The 23,276-nt window shown below is 41.4% G+C and overlaps 2 protein-coding genes and 1 pseudogene across 3 annotated transcripts; 1 reads left to right on the forward strand and 2 right to left on the reverse strand.

The window, feature by feature from the left end:
• Positions 1 to 779: 779 nt before the first annotated feature.
• On the reverse strand, positions 780 to 5,060 carry LOC115741285 (annotated as a pseudogene).
• A 4,597-nt stretch (positions 5,061 to 9,657) lies between these two features.
• LOC115742688 (beta-1,2-xylosyltransferase XYXT1-like) lies at positions 9,658 to 11,664 on the forward strand. The gene is made up of 3 exons (XM_030677131.2): positions 9,658 to 9,954; positions 10,089 to 10,175; positions 10,265 to 11,664. Exons 1-3 carry the CDS (start codon positions 9,813 to 9,815, stop codon positions 11,458 to 11,460), a joined length of 1,425 nt encoding a protein of 474 aa, XP_030532991.1. The 5' UTR covers positions 9,658 to 9,812; the 3' UTR covers positions 11,461 to 11,664.
• A 295-nt stretch (positions 11,665 to 11,959) lies between these two features.
• On the reverse strand, positions 11,960 to 22,970 carry LOC115742668 (DExH-box ATP-dependent RNA helicase DExH3). 2 transcript variants are annotated; one of them, XR_007198682.1, is made up of 20 exons: positions 22,431 to 22,970; positions 21,388 to 21,542; positions 21,196 to 21,283; positions 20,757 to 20,999; positions 20,539 to 20,634; positions 19,335 to 19,523; positions 19,067 to 19,226; positions 18,856 to 18,986; positions 18,176 to 18,343; positions 17,822 to 18,094; positions 17,486 to 17,680; positions 16,008 to 16,211; positions 15,801 to 15,870; positions 15,542 to 15,690; positions 14,302 to 14,610; positions 13,843 to 13,902; positions 13,568 to 13,720; positions 13,291 to 13,401; positions 12,608 to 13,167; positions 11,960 to 12,484 (listed from the first exon to the last, which is right to left on the reverse strand). XR_007198682.1 is itself a non-coding variant. In XM_030677110.2 (19 exons), the coding sequence occupies exons 1-19, from the start codon at positions 22,773 to 22,775 to the stop codon at positions 12,688 to 12,690; spliced, it is 3,579 nt and encodes a 1,192-aa protein (XP_030532970.1). In that variant the 5' UTR covers positions 22,776 to 22,970; the 3' UTR covers positions 11,960 to 12,687. The 2 variants fall into 2 exon arrangements, 1 of the variants encoding a protein (XP_030532970.1); XM_030677110.2 differs by having other exon boundaries at positions 11,960 to 13,167.
• Positions 22,971 to 23,276: the final 306 nt, after the last annotated feature.

Consider the following 23,276-nt stretch of genomic DNA (forward strand, 5'->3'; position numbering starts at 1 on the left):
GCATGAAATAATTCCTGATGCTGACATGTTCTAGTCCTTGAGCTCTACGTTGTTGTAAGACATTAAATTTATGTACATGATGCAATTACTGAATCATTGAACCCACAACATGCCATTCGCTAAATGACAAGCATGACATAACTTGCATGTTGTGCAATTATTGAATCAAGACAATGAGATGCCGACCCCTTAAAAGAAAAAGATAATTAGGCCCATTTTGTAGGCTGAAAGTCCATCATAACACTAATTTCCCACGTCCCTTTTGCTTTCCGTATTTCTTTTTGGAGAATGCTTCTCTGAAAATTTGATAATATTGTCAGTTATTTCTGACCATAAATCAACATATCATCGCCGCATATTTTACATAAAGTACTCATTAATTGTAACATTGTGGAATCAGAAATAATGACAATCTTGTCGATTTGTCAGGTTAGCTGCTTCATTTCTTTTTTGCAAAAAAAAAAGAAAACCATATGGCAAAGATGATGAGATTGAGCACATTTCTTCCTTCCACTCCTCCTCCACATATTCATTGTTATTCATTCTAAGTCCTTGTCAACCCGATTGCAATTTTATGTGGTGATCTTTCTGATTTTAGGCCCTCTCAAATTATCACAATGCCTTGTCCACAAGTGACAAAAACAGCTTCGAACAACCCCAAGTTATTATCCATGGCCTCATACATATGAGAACATGAACTCTCTTTATTACATTCAGAAAAAAAAAAAAAAAAAACACACACACACACACACACATAAAAATGAATTAAAAAAACACTCTCATGAAGTTGTGATTCTCTGCTCTTGTTCATCCATTGTATCACGGAGCGTCACTCCCCGAGTCTCTGGCAAGAAAACAGCCACAAAACCACAACAAACGATGGTCAGCCCAAACACTAAGAATGTCAAGTACCTTATGTCTCTCCCAGCTGGAATCAACGTTGGATCCAACAGCACGCCAAGCATCGCAGCTTGCCTCATCATGGATGTTGCTGAGTTCCTCACACGTGTGGGGAACAGCTCGATGGTGTAGATCAAGAGCACGTTGTACGCCACGCACGTGCAGAAGAACGAGGCCAGCTCAAACCCTAGCCGTAACAAGCTTCCCCTTCCCACGGTTGCACAAATTATGCATAGTGACCCACCAAGCGTGGTGAAGCTAAGTATTGAATTCCTCCTCTTCCATCTGTCTAAGAGAGAAGTAGGAAGCCACGTACGAAGGTAGAATTACCAAGGGCTTTTTTCCAAACCAAGTGAAAAAAAAAATACCAAATCGGGTGTGAAATTTTTTTATTTATCGAATCGAGTGCCGCTCGTCGGTCTTCTTGCCGAGTGAGAGCCGATTCGGCAATCATACTATCGAGGGGGCCATTGCAAAGCCCGCTCAACAATCCAGGTCTTGAGTGAAGGCACATCTCGGCACTTGGGTTGCCGAGCCTAGCCCACGGGTTTTTTTCATTTTAATTTCATATGTTTTTTGTAATATTTATTTAATTTATAATTTTGTTCTTTGAAACTCATTTTTGTAATATAATTATCAATATTTAATTATTTAAGATATATAAAAAACATGAGATCTTCATAATGTATAATAAGTTAACTGCAATTACATGTACTAATGATATCGTTTTTCTATATGACCTTCGGTTCCGCAATGAGGTTGTCTTCGTTGATCGGGAGGTCTAGTGTTGTACCGACGAGAACGAGGATCCTGCTGAGTAAGATGTGTCGATGACGAAGGCATATTTTATGAAAATGTGATATATCCTACTGTATGAGGGATTGGATAAAAATGAAAGAAATCGGGTCCATATCCTAAAAAAAAACTAGCCGTAGTCTCAGGATGTGGATTGTTAAATGTTCCGATAAACCGGGTGAACCCCGCATCGAAATGCTAGTTGAACCCCGGAGTGAATTCGGGAGCGAAATCCGTCGTATGATATTCCATGGAATAGGGGATGACATCATCATCTGGATGGGCTCAAGCGGTCCTTCGAGTCGGCTGAACGGTCTCGGGGGGGCCATCCTCTTCATCCGGCTCAACGGGTGCTGCTGTAGTTGTTGGTTGGAGTGCCGACATCATCGTTACCCGCCTCTCCTCATTCTAGGCGTATAACATTACCCTAGTTATCGTCCTCACTTTTGCCCAAGCCTTAAGAGATGGATCAACCGAATCCATGATATGTACGATTTGTTCGACGCCGTCACCATGGTAATGATATCAAAATTAGCAAAAGTTATGAGATGCCAATAATTTATGTTACTTAAAAATAAGTAATGAATTTAATTAAAAATGTTTGCACGAACCGTTGAAACCATTACAGCTCCCGCAACAAAAATCCACTTCGGTGTATGTTGACGGAACCACTCTATATATCCCGAATGAAAGTAGAGTGCTTCCGTTGTACTTCTACCCAGGACTATACGTTTGGCACGCCTGTTCCACAAATTGATTCACCGTCTGTGCTTATTCACCCAATCCGTTATGGGTGGCGTATTATCAATATCATGCAAGTTAGTATGATCATTGAGACCTCTAGGTATTGGGTGGTGTAAACCAAACTGCCGAAGTACTCAATCTGGATAGTATCACTCAACTATTTAGTGACGGATGAGTGAGACCTTCGCCTTCTAACAGTGTTGTCTCTATAGGCAGAATCTGATACATCCTCTTCAATGCCCTCGTAGGGCTCCTAAGTAATCTGTTATTGTAATGAAACATATCAAATTAAACGAAAAATTAATTTAAAAAGTAACATGATATTAAACCCGCTCGTTGCTGTCATTACTTACATTTTCGGATCTCATTCGATCAAGTTGATAGCGCAAATGTGTCACAGTATGTGTGGGGACGTCGCTTGTAGTTCAGCATCGACTCTTGAAAAATAGTGAAAAAGCAAAGAAGCATCAAGTGAGATGTTTCGACTCTGAAAGAGGGTTTACGAAGTGAAAACTGGACGTGATAAAACCAAAGGATGCGAGGGCAACAAACACAGAGTGCACCTAGACGTGCGAACGTGCATATGTGAAAAATTTAAACAGCTGAAAATTCCTTGTTCCCACGTAATTACGGTATGTCAAGTACATGCAATTGATTACAATGTGTTCGTAAATGAATGCTACGTTAGACAAAACCCTTCAATACTATTGGTACATGTTTCATCCGTTAGAGCATCATGATTACTGTGATGAACCTAATGAGTTGCCATTAGTACTAGACCCGAGCCGTATTAGAAAAAAAAGGAAGGCCTCGTGCATCCCGGATACGTAATGAGATGTATTGGAGAACCTCGAGTAGTAGTGATTCGCGTAACTATTGCACCAATTGTGGAAAATTAGGGCACAACAGGCAAACATGTGCGCACTGATTCACCCTGGAATAGATCACGGTTATGTCAATTACGTAGAATAGTTTGATAAAAAGTTTGTAATGTTATAATATCGTTCAATAATCATATTTATTAAGTACATTTTTTCATGATTTTTATAGTAGATGTGTGATTTTTTGTAATATTACAATATTTCAATTGCGCGATATTTCTTGAGTTCTTACGTTCGATGTTTACATTATATATGTGAATTTATTGTAATGTTATAATTATATATCTTAAGTAATTAAATATTAATAATTATATTATAAAAATGAATTTCATAAGAACAAAATTATAAATAAAATAAACTTTATATAAAAAAGTAAAAAAAATGAAATTAAAAAAAAATTAGCCAATCCTTACCAAAAAAAAAAAAAAAATTAGCCAATTGTGGCTCTGGGAGTCGCTCGGCACCTAGGCTGCCGAGCGGGCCTCGCAATGACCCCCTCGGCGGTATGACTGCTGAATCGGCCTCCGCTTGGCAGTAAGCGGCACCCGATTCGATAAATAAAAAAATTTAACACCTGCTTTGATAATTACATTTTTTTTTTCACCTGGTTTGGAAAAAAGCCCAATTACCAAGGTGTTGAAGGTGACAATTAGGTGAAGGTCGAAACCGAGGTTTCCGGCCCCCAACAACATTCCGTAGTCCATCATCCCGGTGCCAAACCCAAACCCAAACCCAAGCACCATCACCTTCAACAACAGTGCCGAAGCCCATCACCGCTCGAGGATGTGCTTCAACGAAGAGTAGAGGCCCGATTTCGTCGTTTCTTGCGTGTGCAGCTCCCTCGACAGGTACAGTTTGAGTCTACCGTGCTTTGTTGGCAGCGTGAATCTTGTCAATGTCGCCAAGGCTTCTTTGTTGCGGCCTTGCATTGCATGAAGAGCCATTTCGGGGACTCCCTTACGAGGAAGAAAGTTACTGAGGTGTAGATGAGCGCGGGTATGGAGGTCGCGACGTAGAGATATCTCCATGAAGCATCTCTGAGGAGGTATGCTATGGCCGGCAAGGATAGTAGTCCCAACGAGTTGATGAACAAGCCCATCATCCCAATTAGCCCTCTTGAATTCTTCCCCACCATCTCCGTGGACAAAACCACAGCGCATGTGCCGATCGATGCACGTCCGAACCCACTCACGAACCGTAGGCCGAGTAGACCCAAACGCCGGGGGAAAATGAGGTCGCCAGAGCGGCCAATGACATTATTAAACACGAGAGGACGAGCAAATTCTTCCAGCCAAGAGAGGAGTCGGCGAGGGTGGCGAATGCAAAACCGCCTATTAGGCAGCCCAAGTAGAAACATGATGTGGGTAGGCCTGCGATGAAGTAGCTTGCACACTCGAGGGCCCATTCCGATACGATGGACTTGTAAGCGGGCCCATCCCAAGCCCACGAACTGCCAGGGACGTTGCAGACCTCGGAGCTCGAGTCGTACGTTGTACCAGCCCTGCCGGCGCAGTGCCACGTCGGCTCGGCATCGGTGAAGTCACTGATGCACACCTGTTGTCCATCGAAGAACCAAGTCAGTGAAACAAGCATGGCTTGGAGGAACTGCCTCGAATCGAGCCCTTCGATGTACCATTCGATTAGTTCGTCTAGCGAATCGGGCTGGCTTGCATCGGCATCTGGAATTTCTAGCTCCGATAAGTCGAATCTCGAGGGAAGAGGTGATGTCGAATTGGCCATCGAATGCTGCCCTAAGGTTTTGTTGCTTCATGTGTTGTTTATATGTGCATTTTAGTGGTGGGAGATCTTAGATATATTCGACGTGGACTTAAGGAAAGGTATTAGCAATTGCTATATGCCCGCTGGAGAATTGTGTGGCAAGGAAAGGGAGCGAGGAGGGACATACAGTTATACATCAAGCCCAATGCCCTACGATTAACAAAATTCTTGAGCCTTTGATGACCCATTTTACAATATCTTTTAAATGTTGAACCACACTAGATCTAATTGATGGCTGTTAAGATGTGATTCATACTCCTCATCAATAGGAAAGCACGAGGATCTCGCTGAATGTAGCTACTGTTACGTACTATCTCTTTCTCGTGTAATTGATGATTGTAATAGAGAGTTGGTTGTAATGAAACCCTTTACTAGATGTAGCCTTAGCTTAAGGTTGACGGGATATAATTATATACTATTTCTTTTTTGCTTTTACGCTCTATTTCGTTATAGTTGTGCATCGAAACCTAATATCGGACATGGTGAGTGGTTTAACCAAGTGTCCAGTGAATTCAGTTGAGCATTTGTTGTGTCTCTCTCAATGTATACAAGTAAATGGATGTGTTGGCCCTTTTGTAGCTTTCAAGTTTCGTGCGTTGCATATTGGTGGACTCATATGTTGGATTAAGGCTCATAAAAAGACCCTAACTTGATGGAATTTATTGAAGATTTTCTAGCCCTATTTGATTTGGGATGCTAAATAGCTCTTTCCATGATGAAAAAAACTAACAATTGGAAGTAGAATATGTGGGATCTCACAAACTCAAAAGAGCACTATCATTTTGTTGATTAGAGGCAGATATAAAGAGTGATGCTATACTAAGGAATGAAAATGACTCAGGAAAAAAGTGCATGAAATTCTTGAAAAGGAATTGATTTGTTTCTTCAATCAGTCTTGCATGATTGGAGTGTAGCATTACTTCAAAAGAGAGAGAGAGAAAAAAAAAATTCAATTGGTTGACAAAATTTGGAAAATACCAATCAACCATCATATGTATCAACTGGACATATATCATATCGTACACTTTGTTTATTTTCATAAACCTATAGAATATTTTGTCTTGGTAACAAACATTTTTAGGAAAAATTATCAAAAAAGTCTTACATCTATTGTAATTGTGCCAATTCACTCTCAATTCTTTTTTTTTTTTTGGCCATTTAAGTCATAAACTTTTTGAATTTGTGTTAATTCAATCCATTCGACATTTGGCCGGATGGACTGAATTGGCATAAATGCAAAAAGTTTATGAATACCTTCTCCTTGGTGAGTCGAAGTGGGATTCCGTGCGGGAAAATTACCAAAAAAGTTCTAAATCTATTGCAATTGTGCCAATTCAGTCCTAAATATATTTTTTTTTTGGTTCAGTCCTAAACCTTTTGCAATTGTGTTATTTTAGTTCATTCGGAGAATTTTAGCCGGCCGGCGACCTAATATTTTAATATTTTATAAATAATTTTTATGTTTTTTTCTTTTTCTTCCAATCTCCCCTCCCCCCCTAGCTGGTTGCCATAATCCGGCGACCGACTAAAGGGGCGACCAACCGACTCACCCCGCCATGGTGGGGGTCGACCCTACTACGGTCGGGCGAGGCTCGACCTCGCAAGCCTAGATTTGGGCCGGCGAGGGTCGACCTCGCCGTCGCCGGGTGAGGTAGGACGATGAGGTTGAGCCCCGCCATGATTGAGAGAGGCTGAATCTCACCGGCACGGATCCGGGCTTGCGAGGTTGAGCCTCGCCCAATCGTGGCGGGGCTCGACCTCGCCATCACTGCTTCGCCCGGCGACGGCCGGGTCGACCCCGCCGTGTTAGGGCGAGTCCGCGGTCATTTGGATTATGGCAACCGGCTGGGGGTGGGGGTTGGTTTGGGGGGGAGGAAAAGAAGAAAGAAAAGAAAAAGGAAAAACATAAAAAATTATAAAAATCATTAAAAAAATATTAAAATATTAGGTCGTCAAGATTTGCCAGCCAAACTTTGCCGGATGGACTGAAATGACACAAGTATAAAAGGTTTAGGACTAAATAGGCAAAAAAAAATAATAATAAAGATTTAGGACTGAATTGGCACAATTGTAATAGATTTATGACTTTTTTGGTAATTTTCCCGCTTCCGTCCTCCCTTTCCTTGCCACACTGACTCTTTTTTATCAGTATACGGAAGTTGCTGATGTCGCGCAACCGGCACTTACTTTTTTGGTAATTTTCCCAACATTTCTACCAATTCCTCTCTCTCCATACCATTTTTTGTGGGGCTAATTTGAGCAACACAGTACTTAAACTGATTAAAAAGTTGTAGGCTGCATCCGTCTCTCTTCAAAGTCAACATACTTAGTTCAACAGATCAGAAGCAATAAGAATTGTAATTGTCACATTAGAACATTCCACAAAAAAAGGGATTGGCAGTCACTTCTTTCCCCTCTCCTTCGTATGCTACTCATTTAACTATTTATTATGGGTCTATTCTACGTACAAATGCTGGAGATAAGCTGTCGAATGATGATGAATCTGACCTATCAGAACCATATAATAACAAATAATAAAGCACGTATACTGACCGGGGAAGGCCATACATCGCCACGACTCAAGAAACATCCATAAACTAAGAACCGCTGACTACTTGGGATTAGTTCTAATCCACCACGCAGTCTCCACTCCCACAACAATGTAGTCGACATGATTAGTTTAGACATAATCACCGAATTATAACGTCATTTGCATATAAGATCTGCATTGGCAGGTTGTTTTGATCGATTATTTATAAGGGTCAAAGTGATATTTTATGTCTTGAGAGAGGAGAGATCCTGAGAGAACCAATTCAGTTATAATTTTTTTTTTATTTGCCAATTGAGTCGTAAACCTTTTGCATTTGTGCGGGTTCAGTCCATATGACCAATTTTGAGTGATCATATGGCACTGCCCGGCACTGCCGGCATTGACGTGAAAATTTCTAATAATTAATAAGGTTTCAAATTTTTTATAATTTTTTTCTTTACTTTACTTTTTTTTTCCCCTTAGACTTTAGGGCTTAGGGAGAGAGAGGGCCACGACGCCCTTGCCAAATCTAGCTAGGCAAGGGCGCCATAGGCCTCACCGGGTCCGGGCGAGGGCCGCGATGCCCTCGCCAGGTGGCGTTGCAGCCCTAAAGTTCAAGGAAAAAAAAAGGAAAAGAAAAGGAAAAAGAAAAAGAAAAAGAAATAAAAAATATAAAAAAATAATTAAAATTTTATTAAAGGTTATCCATTTCAGCGTTGACGTTCATATTAGCACCGGTCGGCCAAAGTTGGGTAGACTGAATTGGCACAAATACAAAAGGTTTAGGACTGAATTGGCCAAAAAAAAAAAAAAAGAGTTTGAGACTGAATTGTCACGACTTTTTTGGTAATTTTCCGGGAGACTCTACTGCCCAAAAATATGGATGTTCAGCATGTGGTGAAGAGATCACTCGGGACATGCATTATCGTGCGAAAACGTCCCTCCAACCTCCACCATTTTTATAGTCAAATGAAGCCAGAAACGACCCCACGATCCTAATTATTATATCGAAGCACACACGTATTGCTTTGAAAGAATCCTACGAACGGTCGAACATATTATAATGGTTGCCTAACGCAATGATCGCTTGTGAATCAGCACCTAAACACAGAAGTGTTCAAACGTCCAAATCGATCCAACCACCTAATCAAGCTCCTGTGCCTAGTGACTCGTTCCCAGTTTTTTTTTCTCTGCACTCTTAAACACACGTTAATTGTAGCGGTAATGACCTCGAGTGGACTCGACAAACCACTGCTCGATTGGCCGTCCAAACTCGACGCGACTTGGTCTGTATGAACGTGTGATTCCTTGCCCTACTTGCTTGACTGGATGCTAATGGAAATTTCACCGTTTGAACCGTGCCAAATGCTTTGTATATAGTTCGGTAAGTGAGACTAGGCTTAGCGGAAGCTTCCAACATGGCGGTCTTGATAGTTATTTGTTGTAGATATCAATATTGTGTCGAGAAGCTGCTAGCCTAATTGTCTGTCAATATTGTCAGTTATTTCTGACCATATAATCTCATGATTAATGAGTATTTTATGCAAAACAAGCGGTGATAATGTGCGAGTTTACGGTTAATGTTATATAGTCCCTAACAAGACTGTCGGGGAATCATTTTTCATTGTGTTGCAACGAGATACAAACTTGCAAACTTAAGCTGTTTTGGAAGTGACTTAAGCTGTTGATAGTACATTGAAACCCAAAAGCAACTTACTTAACTTTGTGTTTTGGAAATTCTTAATCCTCCGACATTATATTAGACACCCAAAAGGAGATGCTTGTCACGAAACGAAGTGCGTTAAAGAATTTTGGCCAACTTTGTGGGGGTAAACACACGAGGAAGCAAGATTCTATGGATTCTTGATTCATGCAGACACGTCCACCCCACCAATCATTGATGGAGCTGTTGTGTTCTCTGTCTCAGCAGTCAACTTCCGAGTCCCTTTCAAATCCCATTTCGATTTCCGGAGAAACCCCTACAAAAAAAGAATTGTCACTCAAGATAGCACCTTGGGGAGCAATAATTCAACGGCTAAATGAACCTTAAGAAGTTGAAACTCTTGCCTCCTCCTTCAATCACAAAACCCCATTCGAGATCAGTGTGTCCTCTGAGTTGGCAGATCTTATTTCTTTGTCTTGCACTCTTCTTGGAGGGTGCTCAGGTGGGCACAGAGTGAAAGATGATGTATGACACCATACTCTCCAGGAGCTTCAGCAGGAGTGACCAGAAAAAGTTGGGTTATGGAGCAGTCTTCTGTTGCTTGCTCATTCTGTTCAGCATTTTCACTGCTCTCAAACCTCACCTGGGACCTCTACCAGCTAGTAAGTCGGTCTGACAATTCACAAGTTTGTTTGTGCTTAAGACAGCGAATCGGCGGTCGATGAACACGCATTTGAGTCTTCTCTATGTTCTGCACATTCTCTGAACATTCTCTTTGGGTTTGTCGTGTTTGCAGTGACTTTGAGGTTGGCAGCTGGTGATGGTCATAAGATGCTCTTGATTGAAGAGAAAAGTGCATCTCTGGAAGAAGAAGTTAATACAGGTAAGCTGTGATGACAATCAACTCAATGTCGTCGTCTTAGTGATTTGGATGAAATTATATTGGATGACACCCTCTTGTTGTGTCTGAAGGTAATGATTCTGCCATCAACTCCACAGTTCAGAAAAATTTCACGAGGAAGATGGAGCCTCTTTGCAATGTCATGGATCCCAAGTCAGATTATTGTTCGATCACCGGTGATGTTAGAGTTCAAGGAAGCTCCTCCACTGTTTTCGTTGCGCCATCTGAAATGGTCACTCACAATGAATCGTGGACCATAAGGCCTTATGCACGCAAACGTGATGAAACTGCGATGAGTCCGATTAGGAAATGGTCAATCTTACCGTCAGCCGTGGCCCGTCAGCCTATCCCCATTTGCACCGAACACCACAGCGTTCCGGGAGTCATTTTCTCAACAGGAGGATATGCAGGAAACAATTTTCACGCTTTCACCGACATCATCATTCCGCTCTTCTTGACTAGTCGGCATTTTGGAGGAGAAGTCAGGTTCCTGGTAACAAATAGAAATCCTTGGTGGGTTCAGAAGTTCAGCGCCATACTAGAAAATCTGTCGAAGTACGAAATTATCGACATTGACAATGCAGGAGAGAACACCCTTTGCTTCCCAAGAGTGATTGTGGGGCTAAAGCATCACAAGGAGATGACAATTGATCCTTCGAGATCTCCCTACTCTATCAGCGACTTCAGGGCATTCCTTAGGAGCGCCTACTCGCTAAAGAAGGAGAATGCGATCAAATTACAGGACGGCGAGCTCAAAAGACGGCCTCGCCTCTTGATCGTGTCAAGAAAGCGGTCGCGCTCCTTCACCAACATTGCAGAAATCATGAGCGCAGCTGAGACCTTGGGGTACGAAGTGGTGGCTTCCGAGTTGGACTCCAACATGTCAAGAACCCCGGAGATCGTGAACTCCTGCGACGTGATGATGGGAGTTCACGGAGCCGGCCTCACAAACCTGGTTTTCCTCCCGGAAAACGCAGTCCTCATTCAGATACTCCCCATAGGGAGATTTGAGTGGCATGCCAAGGTTTGCTTTGGTGATCCTGCAAAGCATATGAATATCAACTACTTGGAGTATAACATAAGGGAGAAGGAGAGCAGTCTCATACAAGAGTTCCCACTTGATCACGTGGTTTTCAAGGACCCAGTTGCATTCCACAAGCATAATTGGAATTTGTTCAAGTCAAGGTACTTGGACAAGCAGAATGTACAGCTTGATGTGAATAGGTTCAGACAGACATTGGCGACAGCCTTGGAGCTTTTGCGTTGAGTAAAAAACAAATTTTCTTTTTTTTCGTCTATTCATAGGAAGTGGCTCCTTTTATTTTTCTTGTTGGGCGCAAGAAAAAGAAAGCGTTTAGTGTCCATAAATGTCCGTGATGCTTTTCAATTTTCATGCTGATTACAGAGGTTGGTCCACCAGACCCTAACTCTGTCTAGGGGATTGAATTCAAGTCAGCAACTTTGTTACTCATAAGATCTCTCTCCCTCGCATCACGAAATCACACTTGTCACAAGTAATTGGCAAGTGTCCTACAGGAATAGACACCAAGACGAAATTGGCTTTCTTTCACTAGTCTCCAAAACGATTCGTGCGCAAGAATGCAAGGAATGGTGCTTTTGCTGGAGACTAGCCCCCTCTGGGATCATCTAGTAACTAGTTTTTGACACAGATCAAGCATCAGGGACGGATAGAAATAGAGCCAAAAAGGAGGCAGAAAACGGGCGACAGGTTCAAATTTACATGGCGATAGATGGTAATTTCACACTTCAAGAGACATAATACCCTCGAGCCCCTTCTGCAATCGCGTAAAGCCTAGTACTTACCGAAGTTTACCTTGAATCAATATCTTGCTAATCTGGACAAGAATGCTTGGAAATAAATAGCATTATACACAACTGTCCAGGGTATCAAAATTTTGGAAGGCGAGTTGCCGTTCAATCCATCGTTTCCATCGCGCAGCACTGCCGATCTAAATTTGACAAATGGTTTGATGCTAGGAGGCAATTCTTCCATCCACCAAACCTTCAACTGTGCTATTACTCATTTACAAGATAATCAATCGTAAGAAGTCATGAGAAGAATACTTCCCCCATTGGAGAATGCATGGGGGGTTTAGGTATGTTGTGTCGTCGGAGTCTCGGATCTGACATCGCCAGCAAACTTGCTGAGAATTTCTTGCCTCTGTTGTAAAATGAGGCAGAGGTAATACAGTTGTTACGAGCAATCGATGAGCTTTGCAATGTCTGAAGAGAATTGATTCTCCAGCCTCTGGCGCCAAAAGAATTTTGACCTGTAAAACCATTTTCCAGTGAACCAAGTTCAGCATGTCATGGAATGCTAAAATACACTATTGTTTTAACTTTGTCAACTGAAGAGATAATGCTTTCACAGGCCAGAATTTGTTCGCTCAAACCTTTGCTACCATTAGGAGCTCTGCTCTGCTTGGCTGCCAGTGTCACTTTGTACAGATATTGCCGCCGCTATGGTCAAAATTTAACTCCACCTACTGCTGCGTGCTGTCCTCTGATTCTTGACTTTCTTCTTCTTTAGAAGTGTAGACACAGCATCCATATCAGAAGAGGATAATTGAGTCTCACCCCTTAACCATAGCAACGCCTGGGCAGCCGCATCCTTTTCCGCAAGCTTCTTATTGCTGCAAGGCCTTCCCGTGAAATCCAATCCGTTGAAGATCGCAGTCGAACGGAACTGATTGTTTTTCACTTGTTTTGTCTTGTAGGTTGGTGCTTCATGTCCTGCCCTAACAAGTAGAGTCTGCAATTGGTTCTTCGAATTATCACCAGTGGCTCCATTTGCACCTTTTGATGATGCGGCCTGTAACGTTACTTTTGTAACTTTTTTAGGCAGCTGACGACCAAAGACAAATCTACCTTCACATTGGTCTTCTGAGACCAGCAACCTTACTGCCATTAGAAGATCATGGAAGGATTGCATATCGAATTTGGGATTCAGAAGCTGCAATCAAACATGCACCTTGAAGTAAGGGAAATGGGAAACACAAAAAGGAGTTGTAACATGGAAAAGCAAAAGGCTTGCTGGAATGCACTCAACTTCGCGATAAACAAGTTAAACCCTCACCTTATTCTGGACGAGCTCCCCAAGCTCTCTTTTTAGGCTTAAATATGTCTCGGCCAACGAAGATTCCATGAAAAACTCCAAATATCCTCCCAACATCTTTAGGTGACCATCCTATCAAATGCAAGTAGTAGTTTAGACAATTCATAGTGTGATGACAAGATATAGTAGGAAGTGAATTTCCATCAAAGAATCCAAAGGAAACTAGCCAAAATCTAAAATTAAAATAAAATATAATATAATATCCAATGAATGAAAAAGCTAAGATGAGAGAACTCACAAGTCCACCCCTTGAAATGTTTCCTCCAAATAAGAGAAGCACAGAGTCAGAAATACCCGTCGAATCCCGAAGGAAGACTGAATTAACCTTCACCTTCTCATTGAAAACCAACCATGGGTATGGAATCTTTGGGACTCCAGCATTCACAGAATTCTATTCCACATGTAAACAATGAAATCCACGTTAGAAACTAAAAGAAAAACTTTGACGTATCAATTCCATAGAACATGTTCTACAGAAACAGAAATACCGTTCCAAATTGACAAGAGACTTACAGAGTGCAGGAGCACCTGACCATCCTCCATTGTCTTCAAGGAAATTGACTTGTCTTTGTTCTGCAAGTAAACAAATTGAGAAGTCAAATAAATCTATAAAGACGCAATGCACCTGTTCATGTTTATTGATTAGCGAAATCTCTTGCTAGCTGAAAGAGGGTCCCAAGTTGCATTGGTTTTCACCAAATCAGAGACTCCACTTGCATAATGCGGACACAGAGATAATATTCATCTCATCAAACAAAAAGGAATAGTTTTACATACCCTGCATGAAAAAGTGCAGTTGCTTCAAATAAAGTGGGGTCATCTATCCCTTTGTCAAAGTTTGGTCAATCTAATAACCCTGAATTTAAATGGTATATTACTAAAGAAAACTTAAACAGAGTGCTGGGCGGGGGACAAGCAGGACAAATCATTTGAAGGTTGATTTAGAATCAACATTAAAACAATCTCACCCACCACAACAGAAGATATTCCTGGGAACAAACCGGCACAAATAATCGCCCGAATAAGATGCTCATCATGGCTCCACGAATTAGAAAGCTCCGTATTTTGATCAACAATGCCAATATCCTTGAGTAAAGAAAAGAATTGCTTCCTAAGAGAGCCTATTGCCTTCATAGTTTGTGCAGACAGAAAATTTCGCCAACAGTATTCATAGCCAGCCTGTTGTCTTTCAGCATCTCTCCAACCATCATAGGCTCGAGCAAGTGCAAGATGGTCACTGTAGTCATGGCCAGAAAATTGGGCTTTTGCAGACTCTGCAAGCTACATTAAGTTGAAACTCCAATGAAAATATCATAAACTATTCTATAGCATAATCAAAAGAAGAATTCAACCCAAACAAAATTAGAATAAGGTTGAAATTCCTCAGCCAATCATATGACCCTAGGGTTGCATAAACTGTAAGCTACCACAGGCACCACACTTTTGCTCAATACAACTCTCAAAGCCACTCATCACAGCACAGGAATTAACATGTTTGCTTATCGTGAACTGCCTATTACTCTGAGAATGCTTCTAGTTACTGATCCTTGCCTTCCACAACAGCCAGAAAATGGCTAAAAAGCTTCATATTGTGCTTTCCCAGCGCAATTATCCCACGAAAACAGGGGTCTTAAGGCAGACTTGTCTTCCCACTAATTTTACAATGGGCAGTGTTTTCACCCACACTGATTAAAGACCAGGTCCTGCTTGGTCAGCCAGTTGAGCTAGTTGCACACAACCATTAAAATACTCTAGTCGTATGTTAAGGTACTCACAGCACAAAGAGAGTGCTCAGTTGGATCAGGCACTGAGCACCCATCGAAGAGGTCAGGCAATCGATTACCCTCATCTCCTCATTTGTTTAATTAAACTCAAGCATCTCTTGGAAGAATAAGTAAATTGTTTTGTGCATCTAACACTGAAAGCATACTCGACGTCAAGTGGCAAAGTGCAACATCTCTTGCTGGACAGCATGGCTTATGGGTTCAAACCATCTCCAGAGTAAGCCCAAAATTTAGAAAGGTTAAAGATCTGGTCAAGTACATTGACCATTCGAACCAGTCAGTTTGGTCTGGATTTAAAATCACTGAAGACAAGGGAGGTTGTTAAGCATATTCGTAAGACAGTCGAGATGATGGGGAGCAAAACGTTAAAGCAATATGGCCAGAAGAAGCATCCAATAATAATATGGATAGAAAAAGAACACACTTACATCCTTCTTGTCAAATGGCATCAAGAATGGATCTCTAACACTGAGACCAGCAACAATTGACATTACTGGGTCTAGACAATTGAAAATGGCCCCCAGTATAAGCATCTTCCCCAGTTTGGGCTCAACTGGAAGCATTGAAAGCTGGCGACCTATTAAGAAACGAGCATGATTAGGTCCTTCCAGAAGTTCAGTTGCAAACAGGGAAGAATAGCATGGACAGTAAACACTAACATAAGGAGGAAATATATAATTTCAGCACCTAACACTGTCAAATTCTCATTTTCATCTAAAGCTCCAATCACCTTCAGATATTCCACAGCATTTTGGACCTACAAAAGACAGAATTTAAATGCAACACAGAAATGTATCAATAATGAATCTACCAGAAGACAGAAGCCATACGCGTCACACATGGATTGAGCAGTGTTAGCAAGCACAAGAAATTGTAGGAAAGTCAAACGGATACCGAAAGTGATTCCGGCGGTTGCAATGCCCTAGACAGGAATTCCGCGATGCTTCCAAGTTGCAGACTTTTTATTTGCAGACATAAGGACTGCAACGGTGTCCTCAGAAGTTCTGGCAACTGGTAGTCAGCAAAAGCATCATAAACGCATCTAGGATAGAGGTGGTAACATTCTCCTGATTGAACACGACCAGCTCTTCCTCTTCTCTACAAACAAAAGATCAAATTTGAAATGAATACGAAAATTCTTTAAAAAAAAAAAAAGCTTTAAAGAAGGCCACATTCTGCAAAAGAATTGGAGGACTAAAACATGTGACAGACAACATTAAAAAGCGCCAGACTGATTACAATTCCCTGCTCAAACCCTTAGCATTTCAAATGCCTTCTTATCAAGTTTTCTATGGAGAGACATCAGAATTGTGCCAGCAACAGTCACTTTTTAGATTAGACAAGTTAGCCAAGCTCAAAGCAATGGCAACTGCAGAATACATAGGTCCAGGCCAGAAACAAATGGCTCAGATCAATTGCACATCCTCTAGTCAGACTCAGGAATTGAATGTCAGGTATGAATGTGTATCCTGGTGTCTGACTCTCAAAGAAGTGGCAACAGCATAATCCATAGGATGAGGCCAGAAACAAATGGCTCGGGGTAATAGCACATAGACTCAGGAACTGAACAGCAGGTAATAGCACGTGTCCTGGTGTCTGACATGTCCATGAATTTGCATGTGTATTTATCATAATTGAACGCGTCGAAACATAACAATATAGAAGGCGTTATGTTTCCTCCATCCCTGGTAGGAGGAACCATGCCTCTGATTGTTTGATTACGAACATGGATATCACCCACTCAATGTTAAATAAGTTTATATGCGGGTGATGCCCATAGATGGTGATAGAAAAATATTATCCATGCAGAAATTATAAGGTTCACCATCAGAGTGCACATATGGTAGAATTTCAATAATATCAGGGATGTTCACTAATAGAACTTTCAAATTTTTATCCTGTTTGACAATTTTATTTTGATAGTTGAGTGGCAAGAGTAGTACTGCAATAACATGAAGGGAAAGTTCGAAGTAGAGATTAGAGATGACATAGCCATACGCTAACCCATACCATGTCCTAGTGACACGACTTGACCTCAATAGAAGTGTCGCAGTAATTAGAATAGACCGCCAAAAGATGTATATTTCAGTCAATCTCTTTGATAAAATGCAAGCACAATGCAATCATATGCAAGATTAGTAAGGAAGAGATGGGCGGAAGGAGAGGACACATAGCACGCTGACAAGATGAATGATAATGGTGAGAACATCCCCAGTAACTTTATATTGTAGATGCAAAGTGAGATCAACAGCCCCAATCAGAACTTGCAATTATAAGCAAGAGATTCATGCCTATAAGGCATGAGAAATATATAAAGCATAAAGAACCACTGATCCTAAAGCCTAAAAGTAGATAAATAGGAATCATCTTACTTGTCGAGCAGCAGCCTTTGAGATCCAAGATGGAAGCAGACAAGGAGTGTTATTAAGCGCATCGTAGGAAGTCTCTTTTGCCTTTCCACAGTCAACCACAAAGACTACATCATTGATGGTGATACTAGTCTCAGCCATATTGGTAGCTAGGACTATTTTCCTAACTCCATCTGGAGGCTTATCAAATATCAACCTCTGTGAAGAAATAGGAGAAGAGCAATCACCCATTTAATTATTTGAAGGACATAAAAATAGCTGGAAAGTGTGAAAAAAGATGTAATAAGATAGACCATTGTTACAAACAGACAAAAAGATGCAAGGAAGATGGAGTATCACCTGCTCCGAGCTGGCCATGGACCCATGACAGGCAAGCAACAGAACTCTGCTCGGATCACCCAAGAGAGGATGGGATTGCAGCTGATCCTTTAAGGAGTTTATGTCATCCCAACCAGTCATAAAAACCAATACAGCTCCAGGCCTTTCCTTTTGAATTATGTGGCAAAGCACATGCTCAATGAGATTAAAGCCAATGGAATCGGGGTTCCAACAGGACAGAGATTCGCGTGTCCACCGACCGTACCCTCTGAAGTCTGCCGATTCAAGTGCATCCTTTTCAAAAGCAGAAAGATTGGATTGTTTGAGAATTTAACAGTAATGAAAGCAGTAAACTACCACAACTAATTTATGTACCTCAACAGCAGTAGCAATTTGGCTCTTCCTCTTTTTAACAGCTTGTCTCTGCATTTTCCAACTTTTGTCTTGACCATAATCATCAATCTGATTATGTGGAGTCAATCTATATCCAGTCACCTCCAAAATATTCTCCAAAAAATGAGCTCGGACTGGGTATGTGAAACCCTGAAGAAAATTCCATTGGCACACATAACAAACAAGAGCACAATTATAATTGAGCAGATCAGCTAGAAACAGTAAGGGAGACAATAAAAATATTAAGCCATTAGGAGAATATCGCAAAAATAACTGTGAACACAAAACTCATGGCTACTCACAAAAACAAAAAGTAAGACCTATTTTCAAACTGCCCAAAATTAAAGAAAAGGAACCACCATATTTTGAGTTTTCTTTTTTTTTTTGGAAAGCCCACTGAATTACTGTAAATTCTTCTCAAAGCGCATCCTGACACAGAAAAATGTTTGCCAGCTGTTTAATAACATAATAAAGCAATTCAATTTTCAGGCAGTATCAAGTTATAATCTCCCTGCTGACAATACATAGGACTGGTCCTCGAAAAGTAATCTACAGGCTAATATAGGTGCCCAAACACATCGACTTCACATTAAGACATAGTAAAAACTGCATCCAATGGCAAAAAAGGGTACAGTATTTGATATCTCATTTCTCAAACTCACAGGTATGTGGATCATCGGTGCACCACCAAAGTAATTAGAAAAAAGCTCGGCATTGAGGGTTGCACTCATCAAAATCAGCCTCAATTCAGGTCGGCGACGCAGAAGATCTTTGAGCACAATGAGAAGGAAATCTGGAAAATGCAGAATTCAGCTGAGGACAGCAATATAGGAATATTCAAATAGTCCAAAAAACATAAAGCTTCATACTTACCTTCGTTCATACCACGCTCATGAATCTCATCAACAATAACATGAGTTACACCAGTCAATTTTCTGTCAACAAGTAATCTCCTTAACAATATGCCCGTGGTGCAAAAAAGTAAGCGAGTATCCCTCCCTTTCATCCCCTCCAACCGAACCTTATACCCAACCTAATGTTAGGAAAAAAACAACAAATACTTCAGCAAATGGACAGCAAATACTCTATCTTGCATAAGTAGTTAAAAGCAAGATTCACATTGCCAGATGAGAAAACTAACAGAGTCACCCAGTTGCTCTCCTCGCTCTGAAGCAACCCTTTCGGAAACAGCCATAGCAGAAATTCTTCTTGGCTGAGTGCAAATTATACTACATACAGCCCCTCGAGCAGCTTCAATCTCAGATTCAAGTATGTATTGAGGAAGTTGAGTTGTTTTACCACATCCAGTTTCACCAGAGACAACCACCACCTAAAAGATATACACTCTTTTGCATCAACAACTATTCGTGAAAATAGTGTCAAAAAGAAATCATGAAATATAGTCATACCTAACAAATTCTAACCACTGTATACATGGATGTAAATTTCTTGATACTAATCAAGCAAGTCTCTGTAGCAGTTAAACACATAAATATGCGCTCTTCTAGAAAAGAAAACGTGGATTTTTCCACGGACATGGGAGACCATTACACCATCAAGAAGTTCAAAAGTTTTCAATGAAAAGATAAAAGGAGAGGTATGATGCCAAAGCTGATCTTTCTGCTCATTGTTTTGGTGTTCTGCCCAACTGTTGTTTGCAATACACACCTTAGCAACAAAGGCATGCCAAATAAATTTGTCAAAATACGATGCACGAGTAGGCATGTTCTTCAAGCTCATGGCGACTTCATTGACTAGACAAGCAAGGTTTCAAAATGGGTCCTCGTGTCACATGAAGGGAGATAAAAAGAACAGGCAACAAAATGCTAGAGAGGAATCCTAATTTTGTCATATAAAGTAGGTAATGACATTTTCCTCTGAGGCTTTACAAAAAGACTGCAACAATTGGAGATCCTTCAAGCCTTCCTTTCGTATCTAGTTTTTCTTTGAAGCTGATTTATGACATGTTTAATTATTGCATTTGGCATGGTTCACACTCAGCAATTATCACAAGAGGAACGTAAAGGAGCATCTAAGGGGAGCAAGTACCATGGAATGATAGCATGGTAAATAACCAAAGCTTCAACCTGTTTGATGAAAATTGTATTTGTATATGATAGCTACTGTCATTGTCTTCCTCCGAGGAATATAGTCAAAAGAAAGGTCCATTAACCTCAAATGTTTAAGAGAGCCATGTAGGCTTCCTAGATATAGCCAATCAAATTATATTTTTGTGCTACAAATGAAATTTTAGTTGGTGGCCCCATCAAAGAATGTGACTTCTACTTCAGGTGAACAAATGAGAATTTAGCCAAACCAGAAACTAGCTTATAGATCCTACCAACCTGATTTTCTGAAACGGCTTTTAGCAAGGCATCCCTCTCTTTGTATGCAGGGAGACCTTGGCGAAATTCAAGCATCCTTTGGCCTTCAGGACATTCCTAGGACATTAAAAGTACTTGCCAGTCATAAGAAATAGCTGCAAATAATCAAGACCCGACCTACTAGGCATACAGGTGCAGTGATCTATAAAATATTTGACAAAATTCACTGCTAAATTCACCTGCCAATCTTGCTGTTTATTACGCAATTGTAAACTTCTCCGGCGTTGAATTTTCTCTACAACTACGTTGTTTGGTGTAATACGCTCCTGCTCGTCATAAAGATCATCGACAGCAATACTTCCATCAACACCATGCTCTGATTTTGGAGAATACAACAACTTGTCCCTATTTTTGGGCTTTCGGGAAAGGTATGCTTGGAGGTGCTTATCCACTTCCATTTGCAATCTATAAGGTAATGCCACCTGAATGCACACAAGAGCATTAGTCTACATTGTCACTGCACAAGAAAATTCACCATGTGGAAGCACCGAGTTTCAAAACCATGACTACATTATAATACAACTTTACTAGGCACTTCATCCATATATATCTCTTCCTATAAGCATGTGGAAATGGAGTTATAAAGAGAGGGACAAAGTACATGTATGAGGGATTTACCTCTCTCTGTGGACGCCTGTCATCAAGATCAGATCTGTAATTGGGCAGAGGGGCTTTGCTAAAGACAACTACTTTTGAATATTGATGGCTGCAAATGGAAATTGCATATTAGAAATAGCGGAAATGATGAAACAGGGGAGGAGGCCTGGCCTTAAGTAGTTGTAATCTTTAATCTGCAACAAGCTTATGTACCTATACAAACCCATCCTGGTTGCCAGGGCTGAAAGTTGTTCAAAGTCACGTCTGTCTTTCCTCTCCCTAGATACCATCTCCTGCTCCTCTTTATTGCGAAGAAGCATGGTCAACTTCCACTTCCACTCTTCCACATTGTCAAGGGTTGATGCGTGCTAGAACACAACAGAACACCAAAACAATATAAATTAAGATCAAACAAGAAATCTACTCTAAAAAACTAAGCAAAAATAGGAAAAGTCCCAAAAAGAGAAGGCATGAAAGCCAGCAAGAACTATCTGCTATCTAGGTGTATGCATGGATGGGGTTATGTGCCACAAAATATTTCAATGAGATGCTTCAAATTTTGTTAACTATGAAGCGTAATCAATGTTCAACGCTCAGGACAAGGGCCATCTTGCTTGGCACAAAGGATCCACAGCCTTCTTTTTTAACTGGCTACAGAAAGACCATTAGGCCACTACTCCAAGATACCGAACACATTCGCTAGAATTGCTAAGCTAACCTATCAAGATAACAAGTTAAAAGAGTTGACGGGCAGGGTGACAACAGAATTAAGACTGTTGATTCAACATATTTAAGATTTAAATTCATCAGCAAATTAACTGAAATGACACGACAGTGAAAGTCATTTCTTAAAATTACATCAACGTAAATCATTTGCATATTGGACTCCTTTGATTAAATCATTTGATACAGAATTAAAAGAACATCTAGTAGCCTAACCAAACCTCATAAAGACAGCATCCAAGCACATCTAATGTCACAGCTAAATAAGGGATTGGCACAAACATACTCTGCAGATCTGACAAAATCATATAAATTTTACATAGGACTTGGTTAATGAGTGCCCCTGGGGCACTCATTAAACACCCATCTAAGGAAATATTCAAGGCACTGTTTATCTCGTGTTATGGGTAGCAATGCATTGAACAGTGTCCTCCAGATACTCGTCAACAAAACCCTTTTATAATACTAAGCCCAATCAGAACCACGACCGAGACTCACTCGCTCCACTAAATTCATGAAAACTCCAATCTCACCATCTGCCGCTGCTGAGATGAACCGACTTCAAGGTCCGACTCGTCGCTGGACACGTCCTGATAATCAAACCGTCCGTAGCTCGAGCTCTGCCGGTGCAGAAACGGCGACGCTACGCCGCTCCTCCCCCTCCGGTCCACCTCCACGGCCAAGCACGCGACCATCCGTCGCCCCAAAAGAGTCGGCGCGAGCACCGACCTAAGCGGCGCCGCTCCAGTCCTCAATGCAACGGGTGAAGCCGAAGGAAGCGCCACGGAGGCCCTGTAAGTTCTGCGAAACTGGACACGTGCCGGCCTCGCGGACATCGTCGCCCTCAGGCAACCATGGAAAATGGCCGAGTAAGCCATCGTTTCCAGCTCCGACGAGTCTTTTCCCAGCTCGATGTGCCTCCAATTCGTCACACGGCGATTGCTCCGCTCACATTTGACGGACTAGAGCGCACGCAGCTGCACGGAGATAATGGGAAGATTCAGTGGCTGAACTTCTCGGATTACTCGAACATGGAAGACGAGCTAGCAAGCGAGCTCCGAGACTTTAGGTTTGTGGACAGATGACCGCCGCATGGTGGAGACGACACAATGGGCCAATGGGCTCTTCCTTTTGGGCTTTGATGATTTTGGGCCTATTTCAATTGGGCTTTAAGCGTAACTTGGGCTGACTTGGTTGTGGTCTTTCCCATTCCCTCTTCCTCTTGGAGTTTGGGGAAGAGGTGGGCTCTAGAGGTACTACTAATTGAGACGAGGATTCGAAAACGATTAACGTTCGGTCCTTCTGTTCAATGGACACGTACAATGAGAAGCAACAAATATGTAAGCCCTCAATGTGTCTCATCTTTCTCGAGCCAGTAA

The sequence above is a fragment of the Rhodamnia argentea genome, chromosome 6 (genome assembly GCF_020921035.1).
Source record: "Rhodamnia argentea isolate NSW1041297 chromosome 6, ASM2092103v1, whole genome shotgun sequence".
In the NCBI taxonomy this organism is placed as follows: Eukaryota; Viridiplantae; Streptophyta; class Magnoliopsida; order Myrtales; family Myrtaceae; genus Rhodamnia; species Rhodamnia argentea.

Coding starts and splice junctions, on each gene's coding strand:
- LOC115742688 (XM_030677131.2), top strand. CDS start 9,813: ATGATGTATGACACCATACTCTCCAGGAGCTTCAGCAGGAGTGACCAG. Junction 9,955..10,088: donor CCTGGGACCTCTACCAGCTA/GTAAGTCGGTCT, acceptor TCGTGTTTGCAG/TGACTTTGAGGTTGGCAGCT. Junction 10,176..10,264: donor GGAAGAAGAAGTTAATACAG/GTAAGCTGTGAT, acceptor TTGTGTCTGAAG/GTAATGATTCTGCCATCAAC.
- LOC115742668 (XM_030677110.2), bottom strand. CDS start 22,775: ATGGCTTACTCGGCCATTTTCCATGGTTGCCTGAGGGCGACGATGTCC. Junction 15,871..16,007: donor AACCGCCGGAATCACTTTCG/GTATCCGTTTGA, acceptor TGTCTTTTGTAG/GTCCAAAATGCTGTGGAATA. Junction 13,903..14,301: donor CAGGAATATCTTCTGTTGTG/GTGGGTGAGATT, acceptor GTTTACTTGCAG/AACAAAGACAAGTCAATTTC.